This window comes from Sardina pilchardus, chromosome 23 (genome assembly GCF_963854185.1).
Source record: "Sardina pilchardus chromosome 23, fSarPil1.1, whole genome shotgun sequence".
In the NCBI taxonomy this organism is placed as follows: Eukaryota; Metazoa; Chordata; class Actinopteri; order Clupeiformes; family Clupeidae; genus Sardina; species Sardina pilchardus.
In genome coordinates, this window is record NC_085016.1 from 27,736,495 (window position 1) to 27,756,952 (window position 20,458).

The 20,458-nt window shown below is 44.0% G+C and overlaps 1 protein-coding gene across 2 annotated transcripts in view; it reads right to left on the reverse strand.

The window, feature by feature from the left end:
- Positions 1 to 66: 66 nt before the first annotated feature.
- LOC134070869 (radixin) overlaps positions 67 to 20,458 on the reverse strand; it is a 53,773-nt gene continuing 33,381 nt past the window's right edge. The window contains exons 4-15 of one of the 2 annotated variants that reach the window (XM_062527349.1): positions 17,054 to 17,149; positions 13,828 to 13,950; positions 13,187 to 13,338; positions 12,094 to 12,177; positions 11,388 to 11,534; positions 9,926 to 10,022; positions 9,401 to 9,564; positions 8,761 to 8,891; positions 7,277 to 7,437; positions 6,543 to 6,635; positions 4,403 to 4,624; positions 67 to 4,126 (exon numbers count right to left, since the gene is read on the reverse strand). In XM_062527349.1, the coding sequence (XP_062383333.1) occupies positions 3,962 to 4,126; positions 4,403 to 4,624; positions 6,543 to 6,635; positions 7,277 to 7,437; positions 8,761 to 8,891; positions 9,401 to 9,564; positions 9,926 to 10,022; positions 11,388 to 11,534; positions 12,094 to 12,177; positions 13,187 to 13,338; positions 13,828 to 13,950; positions 17,054 to 17,149 (1,635 nt within the window). In that variant the 3' untranslated portion in view covers positions 67 to 3,961. The remainder of the gene's footprint in view (positions 4,127 to 4,402; positions 4,625 to 6,542; positions 6,636 to 7,276; positions 7,438 to 8,760; positions 8,892 to 9,400; positions 9,565 to 9,925; positions 10,023 to 11,387; positions 11,535 to 12,093; positions 12,178 to 13,186; positions 13,339 to 13,827; positions 13,951 to 17,053; positions 17,150 to 20,458) is intronic. The other variant, XM_062527350.1, reaches the window with a different exon arrangement.

A 20,458-nucleotide genomic window follows, 5' to 3' on the forward strand; every position in this document is an offset into this window, starting at 1 on the left:
ATGATATGGACAATTTCAAGACGCAAATCTCAGAGTTTAGCAAATAAAGGAAACAGGGATAAAGCAAAAAATACATTTTTCATCTTTATTGTTAACCAATGCTTGTAGTAATGGATAAAAGCTCCATAGTGTGTTATTGGTCTCTATGTAACAGAAAGCTATATGAACAAATAATAACAATAATAATAATAATATTATTTGAAAGTAAAAACAAACAGCAAACACTGACAGCTGGTTCCTGTCGGGTGAGCCTGACCCGGTAGAGTTTTCACGGGGAGGCCTCCCTGCTCCACTTGGGTACATATAACCAATAAATTCAACTATTACAAACAAAATATGTAACAACTCCCAACAGCTTCATGCCTCTGTGGCCTTTAAGTAGCAATTTTACACTTTAAAGGGGACGATTCAACCAAATGCAGAACTTCTTTAAAACATGCTAGGGTGGAAAATCTCCTCGCTAATACTTTCGATAGAACACTGCCAAAATGTTTGACCATAACTCTGTAACAGACTATGAATTTTGCAAATGTTTTAACAGTAGTGTCAATTTGGATGAAACATCCCTTAAATAACTAGCATACTAGTGCTGGTGGTTCAATTTCAAAAAGCATAACAAAACAAAACAAAAAAAATAAAATAAGCTGGAAGCACTTTTTTTAAAAATTTTCAATCAACTGCTTTTTCACACTATGGCAAAACAACCCTTTTACAGAGACGAGTGTCCATGACACTGAAAGATAGGCTTACAAATGTAAGGCCTGTTCAGCGTCCTCAACCCAAACAAGTGCTTACAATCTCTGGCTTGGTGCCAACATGACCTGTGGATGCATACAAACAGACAATGAACAAAGACATGTTTGCAAATACAAAATAAAAATGTATTTTATTTCAAAATGCTCCTGCTACAATATCGAAGTCAGATTTCTAGGGAGTGTGGTTAAGGACAAACTTAGGACCGTAAATTATAAATTAGAGTAAATAATTCATCCCAACTGGCCTGCTTCTTTGTGAAGTATTCAGTTACAAGCTGATATTAAAAAAGGGTTTACCTTTAAGCATAAATGATACAGGCATTAATGATCACTTGTTTACTACAGTCCAATGGGCGACCATAATTCTCAAGTCTCAACCTGTTGTTGCACACTTCTACCAGAGGGGGGGAGGGAGCAGCTCATTTGAAGACAGCGACAATACAAGGATGGGGTAGTTGCTGCATTTAACAATCCTGTATAAAGGGCCTATTCTCTTCACAATCAAACACAACAATCGGCATTGTTGATTTGGTAGACTGGGAAAATAGATATAGATATTTTCGTATAGACTTTGCCAGAAAAATTTTTTCTATCTCTCTTTCTTGTTCAAGCAGCGTAACGGAGTCTCCTTTGATTTTTTTCTCTTTTTATTTTTTTTTCTAGAAAATGTTGCTCATGTTCACATTCTGCCTCTCTCTCTCTCTCTCTCTCTCACACACACACACACACACACGCACACGCACACGCACACTCATACACAGTTCCCCAAAGTGCATCCACCTCCACAAACAGGAACAATGCTGTAATGACCCATGTTCCCCAAGACTGGCTCACATTCACAGAAAAATAGATCAGCTTTGCTGAGTTTTACAAGGTTTACATTCTTCCAGTTGTTCAGTGGCACTGCAGGTACCGCACACATCAACTGAGATCAAACAAGGACGTATTTAATTTTTTTATACAAACATCTACCTGGGTGGGACGAACCTTCGAGCACATCCACTACTCCACCGATTAAGAAAAATTGGTACAAGTTTCTACGCATTAATCCAACATGAAGTGTAACTGAGTACATTTTGCAAACCCTCTCTCTTAACCATAATACTAGGCTGCTCTGGTCTATACAATCAGGTAAATTTCTCCCAAGTATGTACACTGTTGTAAAGGGCTCCTCATACCATCCAACCTCATTAACTCATTCAAGAAGTGTCACACTAAATCACTATATGTACCTGCCTGACAGGAATGGTACCTATTGTGCACTGTCAGTATTTCGAGGCTAGTAGATTGGGACCCATGTGGATGAGAGGCCTTAGCGAGCAGAACGGGTCACTGTACTGGTGTACAGAGTGACGCATCAGATGGCTGTTCTCACACAGTGTTTGATTGACCAGTTGCCATGTGTGCAATTATGAGGTAGAGAGCTGTCCTCCAATCAGGACCGATGTTTTCATATGCTCTCTGGCCAGAAAGGCCCAGAGTTGTCACATTCACACTCATACAGCCCACACCACAGGTTCTCTCAAACACTCAACACACACAAAACCCTGCAAACATGGAGAGCATCTTCATCTCCCTTACATAGTGCACACAATACCACACACACACACACACACTGCACGATCAACAACATTCATACAGATTTTACATCACCCATATATTAACATATACGCTGATGCTTTATCTAATGCACATCAAGTACAACATGGGTCATGTATTCATTCACACAACACACTATACTGACGTACAGACAGGCAGACAAAACTAGCAAAGGCTCTTGTGCATTCACTTGCCATAGTGTCAGTCTGTCTGTCCATCCACAACTGCTGGACCTTTGTGAGCCAGTAGGCAGGGAAAACCATCTATATGACAACTGGGCATCAAACACTGGAGCAAGTGGCTAGAGAAAGGGTAGAGAGACGAGGAGCGAGATATGGGGAAGGCGTAGAGAGGGGGGGGGGGAGTGTCTTGGGAGGATGTGCTTTTGTGCATCTGATGGCTCTTAAAACAGTTGATAACATCACAAATTAACAGCCAACACAACGTGACTGTGACATTCCCAGAGTGCACAATGCGCTCTGTAACATTAGCTTACCCAAGTGGTGCTGTATAAAGAAAAATCTAAAGCAGGAGTTCAGTTTCCATCCATCTCGTTCCAGTCTACAGGTTACATGACATTATTAATGTCGCCAACCTCCCCAATCACTCAAGGATGGGGAGTTTAAAGAAAGAAAAAAAAAAAGCTGTCATTGAAGTCATTATTTCCCTTTGGTGATCCTTTGATTTTGGTTACATTTCATCATTCACATTCAGACCTCATACAAAAGCACATGCATACGATTTCACACACAACCTTTTTGATGACGACATGGCTCTATCCATGCCCCGCTGCACCCAAGAGAGTGACCACAAGTGGAGGAGATCGGGGCGCGGGGGAAGGGAGAGGGGGGTAATGTATGCCTTCTTTCTTTCTGTAACAATCAGTGGGTCAACAGGTCAATTGCAATCGCCATGGCAGCAACAGCTACTGATAACACCCTCATATGAAGGGCTGACCCTTGTATAGAGACCATCCAGTTGTCATGGTGACAGAGCTGGATAAACTAAAAGCTTAGGGGTTGATAAAATAAAATCAGGGGGGAATAAAGTAAAAGAAAGTATTCATTGCAACATGGGGGTGCAAAGCTATAGCATACATCTAGCTAAACAAAAACAAACATACAAAAAAAAGTTAAGCTGTAAATGGCCATTTAGATAAAAGCATGTCTGATCTTTATTTTGTTTGTTTCTTCACTTTTTTTTCCCCTCTTAAAATTAAATCTGTCAGCATCTTTAGTTATCCTTATCGCCTAAAAGTCAAAACAAAACATATCTAAAGCAGTTCATAACAATATGATGCGTCCCTTGCTCCTGACTGAAGGGTGGGAGGGGGGTTCATACAGGGTTTGGGCGGAGCTGGACACACAAAGCGGCCCTGACTGGCTGGCCGAAGAGACCTTTGGCATAGCATGAGGGGAGCGAGGCTGCCCCCTCTGGCCTCTCTGTAGGGCTCGGGGACGCTTTTCAAAAACAGGCTGGGGTACGGGGTGGGGTTGGGTTTTGGAGGGTTTGGGGTGGAGGGGGGCTTAGAGCAGGATGGACTGGGGGCTTGAGATTAGCCTCCAAGGCAATAGGCTGACAGGCCACAGCATCCCCCTCTTGCACGCTCACATGGACTCAAACTCATCAATGCGCTGTTTGGTGTTTCCCTGCCGGATCTGGCGCAAGGTCTTGTACTTGTCCCGGCCAGCCTTGACGTTCTCTGCGTGCAGGACGTCGTTCGGCGTCTTCTTGGTGTCGTCCCGCGCCTGCGCCAACTCTGAGCTCAAAGCCTTTAACGAGAGCACGAGGAAATTGATGAGAGGAAATTAAACATTATGAAAAGTATCATTTCTTTCTTATAAACAATTTACAAAATGTACAAAATACTTATGTCTTATTTCATTTGTCAATTGTTTTACTTTGATTACTCTGCTGGACAGTGACCAGTGTTTTCTGATCAATCATGTAAAGCACTTTGAGATGAGTGATATTTTATGATCATTATTGTGGTCATTATTCTGATGCTCAATGGAGCGCTACGATGCATGCAGCAGTGTGGCTTTTACCTGTAGCTGTTTCTTGACACGCTCGTTCTTCTGTGCCTCCGTGACGCGCTGCTCCTCGCTGCGGTGGTCGTTGACGCCGTCGCTGGAGAGGTCGGCGCTGGCCTCGGCGTTGTTCTCGTCCTGCTCATCGTGCTCGTTCTCCCCGGCGCCCGCCGCGGGACTGGTCATCACTGTCTTCAACTCCTCCTTCGTCTTCTCCAGGTCCTCCTGCGCTGAGATAGCCTGCGGGGAGGGGACGAAAGAGAGTGTTAAACACAAACGCGCACACATAAACAAGCAGAGAGAAAGGGGAGAGAGACAACTTCAAGAACAGGAAAGGCAAGAGAACAGAGGAGAGATGAAGGTGAAAAACATGAACCAGGCATGCATGCCCCTAACCTAACCCTGCGATCCATTTGTATCGTAAGTCGCCCGCCCGAGATGAAAAGTGTAAATTACCCAGCTTTCTTGCGGCTTTTTACGGAGGAACGCCCCCTTTACCTCGGAGTACTTGCGAGTACCCCGAGTTGGGCTTACGACCTGTCAACAAACATGGCTGTGCCCATAGTCGAGATGAGATGACATGTGTTTTCTTTGTATTTGTACCGTGTTGGTCGTTTTAATGACAATGGAATGCTTTAATACACTAGATTATATTGCTGCGTCAATCTGGTCACCAATTCATACATTTAAGTCTTGCTGTGCATGCAATACAATGTAATGATTTGTTTTCCAGATGGTTTGCTAAAGAGGCTAGCGCAAAACAATAACAATGACTAGCTAGCCTGCTAATGCCCATCTAGCTCATTAGAAATGTGACAGCACTTGTTGAAATTGCTCAAAAATGTTTATCATTCATTCACATTTACCATACCCAACAAGGGAGAACGAGGGACATCTTATTGTGTTCTAGACAAATGTCCAGCACTAAGAGACAGTTGCTGCCCTGGTGGCATCCATGTTCTTTCCCAAAAGACTACAAACTCCAGCGTTCGCACAAGCCACTAATTCTCACGGGCAGGTACATTTTCTGTCGGGCAAGTAAACGTACGAGACTGACAACACTAAAAGGAATGCGCCATATGTCTCAAGCTGCTATTGTGACCAAACTCTTCTGACTACCAAACAATGTATTCACAACCAGCATTAAACACAAGGGGGCACTGCTTCACAATTTATAGAATATGACATTTACAGTTACTACCACCACACCCACACCCCACATGACAAGTCTATAAAGTCTTTGTGCGTCCTCAATCAGAATATGAATATTGATGATAGTGACAAGGTTGTGCGCAAGATTGTAGATGTGCACACACACAAGCAAGTTTCTTTAAGGTGGCTGTGGACGCACAGCAACGTGGATAAACCACTTACTGTCCACCTCCTCAGTGTGGGGGTAGGGATGGGATTTCAGCATGATCAAAGCTTAATCCCAAACTTCATGCCAGCGGGCTGAAGTGGTTGGCTGTTATAGTACTGGGTTAGAGCAGTGCACATGGGGCAGCCTGAGTGATTAGCCATGACCTCTTATCCACCCGGGCAATGCTTGTGTACGTGTATGAAACATCATGGTGGACACTGTAAATGTTGCTTATCCTTACATAATACTACTGAAAACATACTGCATACTACAGAACAAATCATGAGAAATGGTGTTATTATTGTATGCAATTATCCTTTACATAAAAAGCACTATAAAAGTATTCCAAGTTGTATGTATCGCGTGTATATGCGTTTAATGTAGTGGGGTAATGAAAGTGAGGTACTAGAGGGATATGGATAAGGTTAGGAAGCATTTATGTTCTCCATGCAAGCGTGCGTACAAACATGTGCACCCACACACATACACATGCGCGCCATCAGTTTTTTGGCAAGCTGTTTGCAACCGTTCTCAGCATAGAAAGGTTCAAGTTTCTCCAGTGCTAGCAGTCAATCACTTCTAAGGCCATATCATCACTTCCAGTTACTACCTTCTAGTCTGGCCTGTTACTAAAGTGTTGCATGCAAGAGGCAGATAAGAGAGAAGAGGGAGAGGGGGAGAGGGGGAGAGGGAGAGAGGGGGAGACGAGTAGACAAGGACGGTGGACTGGCGGGAAGGCGGACAGGCGGACTGGCGGGAAGGCGGACAGGCGGGTGCGGCGGGAGGGCGGGGCGTTACTTTGTGCTGCCACTCGGTGGCCTCCTCTTCCTTTTTCCTCTTGGCCTCCTCCAGCAGGGCGATCTTGGCAGTGAACTCTCCCAGCTCCGCGGCCTGTGAGGGGGGGGGGGCAAGAGACAAGCAGAGCAGCACTCACCGTCACATAAGAGGGACCGACACCAGTCTCCTCCAGCTCAAACCCCCCCCCCCCCCAGTAGAGGGAGGGGGGGCTCTGATTAGCGCTCAGAAGCAACTGAGGGTTAGAGCTTAAATGTTAGCTAGCTTAAGGCTGGTCAGCTAAGATAGCTCTGCTAGGAAAATGAATTACGTTTAAACAGAATGTCGTCTACCTGTAAAAGAACATTGATAATATAGTATGCTGGCAATTTGGGAATGTGTGTGTCTGTGTGTGCACGATCATACATCACATTTAATATATTTGCCATTACTACAGTTAGCATACATCATTTAGACTCGTACTGCACATTCCTAAAGGGCACCATACTGAAACTCCTTCACAAGAACATCTGGCATCCGGCCATATAACGGCAGAAAAATAATCCAATCTCCCTTCCATCTTCGGAAAATCTGAGAGGCTAACCATACGATCATAGAAGGTGAGAGAAATCTTTGAAACATTGTAACAGGGGATGTGTGAATGCTTGCCCACATCTGGAATACGGAGTAATGAAGACAAACTATTCCAAATCTAACCCTGGACACATATTATGCCCCGAGTAGAGCGGCGGACGTACCAGCTGCTCCTGGTTCTTCATCTGGTCGGCGGCCTGTTTGGCCAGAGCCAGTTTGGCCTCCTCAGCCGCCTGCCGCTCCTTCTCCAGTCGCTCTGCCTCCTCCTTCGCCCGTTTCCTCTCCTGGTCCAGCTCCAGAGCCTTGCGTGTCTGCTCCTCCAGTTCTGCAAGACGCACACCACACACACACACACACACACACACACAGATGTGTGCCAGCAGATTGGCAAACACACACATCAAATACCACAGAGACACAACAGACAGACACACACATACAAAAACACAGTCGTACATGTCCAGTTAGCGACAAGCCTAAAGAGTGTAATGCATACAGTTTCAGTGCATTTCTCATTTGAGACCTGGACATTCAAAACCACAGACAAACAGGAATAGCCATGTCAAACTGACGTCACAAAACAAACAGCACAAAAGTTGCTGAGGGAACATAAAAACGGCACAACACATGAGAACAAATAAGCCAGTCACACCTGCTACAGTAGATATGTTCATGAGTGTGTTCTCAATTCATCTACCTAAGCCAATCTAATGATAAGAAGGTTCCCCAGAATAAAGAATGAAGACCATCAATGACCTCAGCATTAATGACTTACAGAAGGAAAAACCTTGTTGATTTCCTTTAACACTGCACTATTTCTGCCTTAATTGGTTCTTACGAGTGTAAACATACACACATTGTTTACACATAATCATCACACATGAGAAGCTTCTGAATGCAAGACCACAGAGAGCAGCATGCACATGGGCGGTTAGACTGTGTGTGTGTGTGTGTGTGTGTGTGTGTGTGTGTGCGTGTAGGATGAGTGTGTGTGTTTGTCAGTGACGCATGTTTCATGGAGGTAGAATGGGATTGGAGGGGTGGGGGATTTGGGGAGAAACACCTCTTATCTGGGGAGGCAAAGGGGTACAAAAAAGGGAGGTGTTAACATGAAGAGGTGTTTCCAGGTGTTTACCTGGAGCTGGAGACAGCCCTACGAGAGGCGAGAGATTAGAGTTTAGTCAAGCAGCTCTCTGTCCAAGAAGCTCACACTCACACTCACACTCACACTCACACTCACACTCACACTCACACTCACACTCACACTCACACTCACACTCACACTCACACTCACACTCACACTCACACTCACACTCACACTGGCTCATCAGCTCTCTCAGGCAAAATTCAGCTGTGTCATCATGGGGGTGAAACTCGCAACAGAAACCCACATGCTGAAAACATGGCCAATGTCTTTCCTCTCCAAAGTCAACCAAATGTTGACTTTTTACCCCTTGTTGAACGAAATGCTTAGAAACAAACTCCCAATACCATTTCAGCGCACAGAACCATCTTGAGTTCTGATGGTGGATTTCGGGATTAAATGGCAGTAATGCATATAAACTGAAGGCTGCTGGGGATGTTAGAAAGTGGGAGATGGAGAAGCACCAGTGACACAGTCAAGCCCCGATCACCAAGCTGCACCCACCTTTCTGAGCCTTTAACGTCTGCTCTTCGATCTGTCGCAGTCTCTCGATGAGCTCGTCCTTCTCCCGCTCGATCCTCTCCTTCTCCTTCTCGGCATGCTCGCGTTTCTTCTTCTCGTTTTCCAGCTGGGCCCTTGGTAGACAGCGGAATCATCTTAGTTAAGGCAGCTCAAAACAAGAAGTGTGTGTGCCAGTAGCATGAATGATGAATGCCATTAAGGGGTTCGCAAGAAGAATAATGCACGCTTGACTTGCAGCTGCAGGTGGCTTTAGTTAAAAGCTTGTGCAAAACAAACGAATGCAAATGATGCTTGATGTAATGATTCGCCAATTGTGACAGTGGAAGGAACAATGTCAGCAGGCAAAGGTTGAGAGGCAAGAATGAAATTGCTCTTGGATTGTAATCACAAGATTTGTCCATCTGCTTCTGATTGCATATTTTTCCAATAATAGACTTCCAAAAAAAAACTTTTTTTTAAATACAATCATTGACTCCTAAGTGATGTTTTTAATATTTCTGTCAAGTCATCTCATCTCATCTTCATGCCTGTAAGTGACTATTCTCAGAAAAGCAGAAACCTTGCAAGTCCTATTTGTGAGTGTGAGTGTGAGTGTGAGTACAGTATGAGTAGGCTTCCATACCTCTCCATCTGTTTCTGATGCTTCTCCTCTCTGGCCTGGGCCTTCATCTGCTGGACCTCGATGGTGTCTGGCTTCCTCCTCCTCATGTACAGCTCGTGATTGCCCATACACAGCGCTAGGATGCGCTTGTTGATCCGCAACCGCGGGGCATAGAATACAAAGTCCTGCACGGAAAATAACACGGGCATAAATCCTATAAAGACCCGTTCATACGTGTGCATCTATCTGCATATCCTCCTGTGACATTATGTGTTTTAGCAACATAAACTACTCACAAAATGTTAGATACATTTTTATATTTCAGCACAGAAAGTACTGAAACATTGAACTGTTGGACATACACATTCAAATGTTTAGAGGTCACATTAATTTCACCTATAAAGTTTATAGTGGATTTTAGGTTCGCCCTGAAATTTCACCCGAAGGTCGAATGTCCTTGACTTTTTGTGAGTAGTGTAAACTAATAGTTGACAGAGATGATTTCTGATTTCCCCAGAAAGACTGACCAAAACTATAAATACTTACTGGGGCTTTTTTATCGATTGGCTTGATGACAAACTTTTTGTCGTTGAATGAGATGTTTCTGATTTCACTCCAGGGGAAGCCAATCTTTGGTGTTAGTCTGATGGAGAAAAAGAGCAACAACAGAGGAATGTACAGTAGAATGATTCCAGACATCCTGCATTAGCCATTAGGGGGCGATAGCTGCCACTAAGCAGTTTAGACCAGATCAGTCCTGACTTGATCAGACAGTCTCAGGGGGTCCTTAAGCTGCGACCAGGGGACATTTTCAAGACCATCTGCTTCCCTCCCTGACTTGTTGGAGGCATTCGGCATGTGTTGCCAGATCATTTAACCAGAGGCTGTCAACTGTGTAGCAATAGCTTCTGTGGTGTTTGACGGTTTAATCTCACAGCTAAGGTTAAGCCATTAGCCATGAATATTCAGTGAAAAGGTCAGAGTCCAAGCATTCGCTCAGAGCTATTCAGGCTCGAGTCAGCATACTGTGGCGTGATGATGCGCACAGGACCGGAAAAGAAAAGTTGGGGGAGCTGATGGGGAAATCAACAGCTTCTGAGTGAACCCCCAGACCTCACCCCCCTCCGCCACCCCCAAATGTCCTCCATCCCGGAACTCCAGTCGTGGACGTTATTAGGCCGTTAGCTCTGAGCCAGAGGCTTCTGGGCAGCATGACTCATCAGAATGGAAGTGTGCACATACAGTACGAGCCATTGGCCACTCAGATTTCACCAGCTGAGGGTGTCATTGACCGCAAACACCAGTGCCTGTCTCTCCAGACACTCAAAACCCATCATATTCAATGACCATCATTCATGCAGAAGCCAATTATAGCACAATCTGAATGAGACAATACCGTCAATGAAACAAACGTATACTGACCACTATTTAGAAGAAAAAAAAAATCTCTTTAGGCCAAAATCCTGTTACTGTTACTACACAATCATCCATTATCCAATACGGAAAAACCCTTGTGATTTTAATTAGCACTTCAGACTAACATCTGACCCCACTGGCTAATAAGCCTTGGCTTCACGCAACACACTAGCAATGCTATATTCTCGAGTTTATTTTTACTCCAACACGTCTCCACTCAAGCCTCCACTTGCCGGATCACTATGATCCGGATATGCATCAGCACAAGGCTGATTACACCACAGCCATATTTCAAACACCTACACAGTCCTTACAGTTCTACGAAGAGAGGGTCTATGGGAAAGCACTTGGCAGAGGTTCAACTATGAGTAACCAGAGGAGAGATACCTATGTCTGAACTAACACACACACACACACACATACACACACACACACACACACACACACACACACCTAAAAAGGATGAAAAGATGAAAGACCAGGCAGAGTGGATCTAAAACAAAAAAGCATGAACTGTTGGACAACATGTTCTGCTCGTTCATTTAATGACTACTATATAGGAGCGAGGAGTGGGGGGGGAGGGGGGGCTCACTTGTCCTCGTGCTCGTAGATGTTGAGGCCAAGCGCATCCACGCCCAGCCACAGCTCTGTGCCCTTCTTGTTCTTGATCTCAAAATAGTTCACTCCGTACATCTCCAGGTCCTGTGCAATCTTCAAGTACTCCATCATAGAATCCTCTCTGCATGAACACAAAAACGCCATTTATGCACGTGCACAAAACAACCTTACTAAAATAAGGCTGAAAATGAGGCACTCCTTTATAAAAATGTAAAAGGCATTTATTCAGCAATGGCTACATGCCAACTGCTACCTTGGAAATCCAGAGTTCTCATGAGAGCACAATTTGAATTAACTAAGCATATCACTCTGGCAATCAGTAATGATGCTCATTACGCATGCCGTTGGACCGAGCTGCACCAATCACATCAGCGTATCTGATATAGGCGGGCCAGAGGCCAGCTAAACAGATGACGACAGTGCTGCGATGCCGAAGTTCGGAATCAGTCAGTAAAAACTGGTTGCAGTGTTATCCAATTGTGTGCAGTGATATTTTCAAATGCATGGTTTGGTGCTGCCCCTCGATCCGGGCCATTTTTATTACTCATAACCAGACTCTGTATCTTTCTAGATTCTTTGGGTCTGGATTTCCAGGTTACATGCCAACTGCAACCAGCAACTGAAATGCTGAGGGAGGAGAAGGCGGCCGAAGAGGCAGAAGAGGGAGTGCGTTACCGTACCTGAGCATGCCTCTGTGCTCCTCGTGCCAGGTCTGTATCCGGTCCTCCCACTGTTCCTTTGTGAGCTTGTGCTGCTCAAGAACTCTGCAGTGCAGGGGATGGGAGGAGACGGGACGAGACGGGAGGAGAGAGGAGATGAGGAGGGGGGAGAAGTCACCCAAGGACGGCTTATTCAGACAGACAGAAAGACAGACAGACACAACACCAAACTGCCAAGACTGGCTCAGAGACTCTCTGTATTTGCGTGTAGGACTATTTTTGCTTCACAAGAAAATGATGTATTCAAGGCCATTACAGCTAAGGAGGACTTATTGGCTGGAGCAATGTCATTACTGAAAAAGAGTGCTTTTCATTCAATTGAATTAAAATGGTGTAATCTAATAGACATAGTGCAGAGTTATGAATGCAATGACCCATGACCTCTGCTATGCTAAGTAACATAGTTAAGAAGTTTTGAGACAATGCATGACATTGTCTAGCCCATCTGCCAATTAGCCTAATCACTTAACAAGTTAACCTTTCTCCCTTCCTTTTCTTCTGCAAAAGAGATTGAAAAGTGACATTATTTCTTTGGACATACCGTACAAAGTAAGGTCCAACTAGGCCATCTGACCAATTCCAAACGGAGGGGAAACCCTGACTTGGATATCTTAACAAGGCCCCACTGAGGGTCAAGTTCAAGCACAGAGCCCAGCTGGACCAGTTCCCACCCTGCCTGCCTCCCTCCTACCTTCCGCTTGTGTGTATTTAACAAGGCAATTTACTGCAGGCCTTCAAAGCTGCCCCTGCCATTGGGACATCTCATTATCCTTTGAAAGCACTCGTCACACACAGAGAAATGCATGGATGTGCTCACACACACACAAACACACAAATCTAAAACCAAATTAAAACAATTATTAGACCGATTATCTACAAAGACACAAACACTTAAATAAGTACGCACAGGATATAGGAGTAAGAACAATCTCAGACACAAACACACTCATACATGTAATCATGTATCAGTGCCCTCCCTCCCTCCCTCCCCAACCAGAAAAAACGCACAAGACTGAACACGTCCTCACAGATAGCCTTTATCTCCTGAACTCACCTCTGAGGCAGCAGGCGGTCGTTGCTGAGGTAGCCGGGCTTGTGGACGTCTTTGTTGAAGTCGGCGTATTTGGCCTGGACTGCGTAAGAGGCTAGGAGGACGGCTGTCTCGGGGGGACAGTAATTCTCATCATTCAAGATAGCTTCCTTCACCTGAGCGTAATAACCCGGGAGGGTGGGGGGGGGGGGGGGGGAAGAGAGAGAGAGAGAGAGAGAGAGAGAGAGAGAGAGAGAGAGAGAGAGAGAGAGAGAGATTAGTGTGAGCTAGTGCTGGAGGGAGATAAGCTCAGAAATGAAGATGGCAGGAAATAATCAAAAAGGAAATTGAAGGTATGTCCTGGGATGGGAAAGGTGGCAAATTACAGAGGATAACGTTAAAAAAAAGGGATAAAAACCCAGGCGACTAAATGGTGTGCACACACACACACACACACACACACACACACACACACACACACACACACACACACACACACACACACACACACACACACACACACACACACACACACACACACACACACACACACACACACACACACACACACACACACACACACACACACACACGGTGAGAGGGAGGAAGGCAAACCTAGTGAGTGTATGGGGATGAATGCATGTGTCAAACAGTCCTCCTCTCACCTGCAAGAAGAACAGGCGCTGTGTAATTTCCTGGATCAGCTCCTCAGACACGTCCTCTGGAAAGAACTTTGCTCTGAACTTGAACTGGAGCGGGTTCTCCTTCTTCACATCTTGCGCAGTCACCTGAACAGAGAATGCACAGGGACGGTAAAGAGAGAGCACGCGTTCCTGATGTTTATTTCACAAAAACAAGTTAATCGTGCATTGCCTAGGCGGCTGGGTGTGATGACCATTAAGCTTCAAAACTTATTTGTTGTGAGGACATGAAAAAGGTAGCAATAATAAAACAAAAATAGATAAATACATTTTAAAAAGACCTCACACAGGAACAAACTGTCAGGTGATGTTGCACCCATGTCAACTGTGACACTACAACGACAAGCAGATCTGAGTTGTTGGATGCCGCCTAAAGTCAGACTGTAGTAGAACACATTAACTGGGAGGTTCGTGAACAGACATGACATGTGAACAGGATCAATCATCTTGATCACAAAGGCTGTAGCCCTAAAAAGCTTTCTCTAATCTGCAAAAGGCAGCAATGCAGCCTAGCCTACATGATTACTGGACACGGACACAGACTGACACAAAATGAGTGATGCAGCGCAGATGTTCAAACCATTTGGGTATAAACCCACAGCGACTCCCACACATGGGTGTTGTAGCCTTTGGCTGCAGAGAAAAGCTTCCAGTGAGATGGGGTTTGACACCTGTGCAACTGAAAAAGTCTGTGGTGCATGAACAGAGCTGAATTCTTAACGCCAGAGAACACTCCCTATAAGGAGAGCTATCCAATTTGGGTTAATGCATCTCGTGTTTTTTCCTGGGGTTGTTTCATAATAAATAAAATCATAGAATTAACATTCCACTCCCGGTGTCAAAACAGCATAATCTTCTGAATGCTTTGCGATCATATAGGCCTAGCCAGCAGCATAGCGACAGAGAGAGGCTGGTCACTATTCATTGCACAACTGATTTCATGAGACAAACAGGGCAGTAATGCTAACCGTGAACATCAACAGCTCACATTTACGGGGTACAGCCATCTTTAAACAAGTAGCCCATTTTAATTTCAAATTAATAATGTTTGATTAAGTTAATATTCGGGATCTCAAAATCCTTCCTGGGTGTAGCCTAGGCTATGCAAGTTAATTTTCCCTGTGTCTGACTGTTGGAGGATAAAATGACCATTCAGATGTCCAACAGCTCAGTAGGGGGAGAACATATGGAGAAACACTGGGTTAGTTAAAGAAAACCAGCTAGAGAGCAGGTCGTGTTCACAGTCAGTTACTGTGGCAACGGACCAAAAATTTGAGTTACATTTCTTACTGAAATCCCTCAAATCAGGGTCAACATATTCAGATTTTTAACAAAACCCGCTTTCTGGAATAGGCCCCCGATCTAAGACATCACAAACGATCAATCCACACCCAGCATTCAGTCTGCAGGTTAGATTCTCCGCCCGAGCCCGAGCTGGGTCGGGACGATATTTCTCGGCACTATCCTCGGGCCGGGTCGGGCCGGGTCGGGCCTCTGATCAAGCATTTGTGGGTTTTTTTTTTTAATCGTTACTTGATTTAGCCCTTAGAACCCGATTGAAGCAAAGTGCGTCAAAAAACACACCCATCTTTCTCTGTTACATTGCTCTGTGATTATTAGTTGCAGCAAGATTAGACCTTTAACGCACGAAAGAGCAGAAGTGGGGCTTTCCAACGAGAGGCACTTGTCTGTATATCTGTGTATCATATTTACAGTCACCCGCACCCATTAGGCTACTTTGAATTACTCGACCGTGATCGCACAGATATGAAACGCATGTCAGATGAAAGAGGATACACAGAGCTACAGTATCCATTGATACAAAACAACCTTCTAGGTTATAAAACTGACAAAGTGATTGCAAAATAATAACTTCATTTAGCTAGACTTACGGTACCACATGTTGTGTGTGCTTTTGTGGCAAATATGTTCATAATCCAACGCCATCATGTGATTCTCTATGGCAAGGCACGTTCCAAATCCGGTTTTGAGATCTTAGCCAAATGCCTGCATGGTATCCAATTCAAGACTCATATTGCATCCATATTGTTTAGCAACGTGGGCCTGAGTAACTAAATGTGTACAAAGTTGCACAAGTTACAAAATGCAACATGTGTCATGCACTGCGTCTCCTTCACTTGCATGCATCACAATGCTCTGCTGTATAGCCTAGGCTACAGCACATTGTGTAGCCTAGAATGCTTGGTCCTTGTTGCATTATTCATCAAAATAATTCTAAACAGATTTTTGTAGTTAAAACAACTGTAGTTAGAACATGAAACAATTGTAGTTAGTACGTGAAATATAGCGGCTCACATATTACAGTTATTACAGTTAATGTGTCGGGCCGGGCCGGGACACAAAGTGCACGGGCTCGGGTAGGGCCGGGCTTGATTTTTTGGGCACGATCTAACTAGTCCTCTAAACACAGAGCCGTTTCTAGCACGTACAGAGCAGAAGGCATCAGTATGCCTCTGCATGCATATAGAAGTGTTGCAGAGGCACCTACTGTTTATGTAAGTTCCAGAATGCAGAGACCATTTACTTTGCATTCTTTACGGTGAACTTGGCTGCAAATGTAATGTAAGGCCGAAGGGTATACTGCCTGCTAGGTCTCGAGCCCGTAAATAACCACGTAGTACAAGCTGTACGAGTCCCGTCACGCACAGCACAGCATGCAGATGCTATATGTGTGATCAGGGGTGTGAGTGCTAATCTGATCCGCTGCTGGTTCCCACAACAGAACAGAATTCACTCCGGGCCTCAGCGAGTCTGCAGGCTCAGCGTCTTACAGCCGGCTCTGAATCCAAGGAGTTGGCCCCAGTACTTTCCACTGCAGGAGCCACTTGTTAAAGAAATCCTGTTGTAGATCATCCTGCATGCAACTATTTTCAATGACCTCTATGGGACATGTACACACAGTAAAACGCACGCGCACACACACACACTTTTATGACACACCCGAGTCGTGGTGAGTAAAGAGGCGCATTCAAAGAGGGGGTCGTCGTTAACCGCTCTTTAGCCACCATCTTTAACAGGATGTCAAAAAAAATTAAATAATTAAATAAATACATTTGGGAAAAAAAATCGGAGGGCCTCACCACAGCCTAATAACCACTTCACCATGATTGATGGCTAGAGTTTTTGGAAGAAAAGAGGAAAGGGAGAAGACGAAGACTTTGTGGCTCACCTTTTTGTTGAGCTTCAACCATGTGGTGTAGCCTTTGCTGTCAACGTACTGTAGGCCGAAGAACCAGACTTCACGTAGACCCACTGTCTTCACAACCTGTTTATGAAACACACAGCACAAATGCAAGTCAATATGCTGCTGAGTGGGGACAAACACTGGGACATAATATATTACAACAATTAGGTCAAACAACAAATGCATCTGTAATCAGAACATTGATTCAGCCTCACTCTGTACATCCCACACACATACAAACACTACGAGCAGACCCAAGTTCCTCAGCAGGTATCATTTGTCTTTGACTATAGGAAAACAAGTCTTTTCAAATAGATTAGCTAGAAAGCGAGCATACACACACACACCAAAGCACTTTGCCCTCAATAGCAGATCTTATGAATCATTGTTGTTACTGGATTGCTCCAACGGCATGCAATACTAGTTTGTGGTTCGGCAGTCTGAACACATCAAACCTGTCACTTGAGAATCAGAGGTTTCATCACTAGGCCCTCTGGCAGTAAATAAAGCGTCTAAGTCAAAAACAGCAAACCATCACACAGATTTTACTGACAGCAGAGTCTTTTTTCCCCCACCCTTTTCCATTACCATTCGGTCTACATCTCCCCATTCCTCCATCAAAACAGCCTATTTTTACGAAAACAGAATAGACAACAGCAGAATATCCAGAGTCTCTACTTCCGTTAGGAATATAATGGATCTCAAAACTCACAACTCTTAATGCAATTCTTCAGTCTACTATTAATGTAAAGATTATTTTCTAATTTTGGACCATGTCAAAGGGTTTCTCGTTTCTCAACAGCATTCACTTCTGAGATTTCTTTTCATATATTTGTAAAAAAATGACATGACTAAAGGCACCGATTTTAGACAAAGTTTCGGTTCCAGGCAGCATTGATAAAGCACACACAGTAATTTCTGTGTATTAGCCACATTGTGTGTAAGCCGCAGGACAGTGTTTTATGCAAGTCAAAAGAAACAAAAAACATATTAATACCACACTAACTGCCCCTGTGTATTAACCTCATAGCTGATGATATTTAGCAAAATCAATGTATAAGCCCGGGCTAATAATTGGGAAACTGTGGTACCTAGCCAAGTGTTGATAAAGCACATACCTACGCTGACAGCTCAGATGTCAAAAGTCATAGTTATTGATTCAATCAGCTTTATCAGAGCTACTACAGTAGAATATAGTACAGTAGAACGGCTACTGCTACTAGCCTTCCACTACAACCAGTAATTTCAACATTTTTGATGCATCATCAGTATTTATGGCTATACCATGACAACAATGTGTTATGAAACTATACAATTCAGAGATTGTAATAACATAGCAACACATACAATAACATAGCCACAACAAATAATGCACATAAGATTCCTTAGGGGGTGTTCACATTAGGTTTTTTCTTTATTATTATTCCCCCAAAACAGCACCGAACGTTACCTTTAATTCCCATGACAACTGCCGTTCTACCGGGAGCCAACTTTACGGTAACGTTACGTCCATTGCTACTGGTTAGCTTAGCTTGCCAAGAAAAAAAAAACACCAATCGACCTCCAGATGGTCTCATTAAATGTTGGTAAATGTTGTGGTATAACTTGTTGGTCATGTCATATAGCTCTACATGTTCACTCACAAGAACAACTATTGTTCGGCTGGCATCTTTTTTCTTTGTTTTGGTCACCATTTTTTTTTTAACTTCAGTCAGATTTTCACTATGACGCCAACTCTTGTTCATTGGTCAGCTGTCAAAAAACACTTGACGTGGGGTGTTTTTTCTTGGAGAGTAGACATTCTCAACTTGAAAACCAGGGTAGGGGGGAAAAAACACTGGTGGCAGCGGTTCAAATAGCACCCAGGACCACTCTGTATCATGGGAATATAATGTAAAACATCCACCCGCACCTGAGAAAAAACATCCTAGTGTGAACACCCCCTTAGCCTAAATCTACATTTGATTAAAAAAAGAACTGTTTGTGATGTCACCATATTAAAAAAAAACAGTGTTTTGAGAGAAAAAACATTGCTTTGTGATGCTCAAAGCAGAACAGCAAAGCAAAATATAATTCACTCTGATTAGAAAGTATTTCATGTAAAGGCTGAAGCAGCCAGGGAGAACTGCTGACCAGGCTGCAGAGAGAACTACACACCAAGTGCACTTTGTTGCATAACAATTTCCTCAAATAAATGACAACAGATTTAACATCCTATAAAATATAACAACCACTCTCCTCTCTGAATGCCGTGTAATGGAAATATCAGAAGAGTCATTATTTCAAGTATGTGGCAGGATGTTAGTAATAGGTAGAGATGCATACAGTCTAATGAGGCTCTGAGGCAAAGCCATTTGCTCACTTGTGAAAAAAGAGAGATTGGAGCTGGGGAAGGGAGGGAGGGAACGTACGTAATAGCATATATTAATTGTCCACACACATACAAGAACATACGTTCCCGCAGGAAAACAGACACAACAGATGCACAAATGTGGAAGAATGTGTGCATGCAGCACGCATGCCATCACGCACGCCACACACACACACACACACACACACACACACACACACACACACACACACACACACACACACACACACACACACACACACACACACACACACACACACACACACACACACACACACACACACACACACACACACACTTCTGCTCAATTGCTTAAACAGCTGAGGCTGGCATTCTTTCGACAGGCTGTAGCACAGGAGCAGAGAATGCGGAATGCAGACTGGGGGAGGCTGAGGACAAGCTTGGACTTAGAGACTGTTCACAAGGAAAATGGAGGGATGCCATATGGGGGGGGGGGTCTGTCTGGTAGGACAGAGACGTCATTCTCCAGTTAATAAAAGCAGAAACAGAAAAAAGGTGATCTAGGTGATAATTCAAAATTAAATTACCCATTAAATGTCTGTGGTTAGTTTTGACTACAGTCAGTTTGCAATTCTTCCCAGGAAAAACAGGTTTGCTTTCTCCAAGTGGAACAGGTTTGCCAACAAAATGACAGCATTTTCCTTTGCAAATTTTTAACGTACTAAGCAAACTGCAAATAGCAATTTCAGAAGGCCGCCTTTCAGCAGCTAATTTCCTCAATTGATTGATAGTGATTTGATAACATGGCCATTTCAAAAAAATATTATTGTGGATATTTAATCTGATAATGTGCCGTACAGTTTTTTCGGGGGTACTTTCAATTTAGGCTTCACTCACACACCAAGGTAGCACATTTCATTTTGCTATTTCATCTCCAAGTTTGCCATTACATACGGCAGGAGTTCCCAACATTTTCTGGCAGGTGACACTATTTTGGGGGTCACAAAACGTTGGCGACCTCGATCATTCACAAAATCTCTGGAGATCATTCACAACAC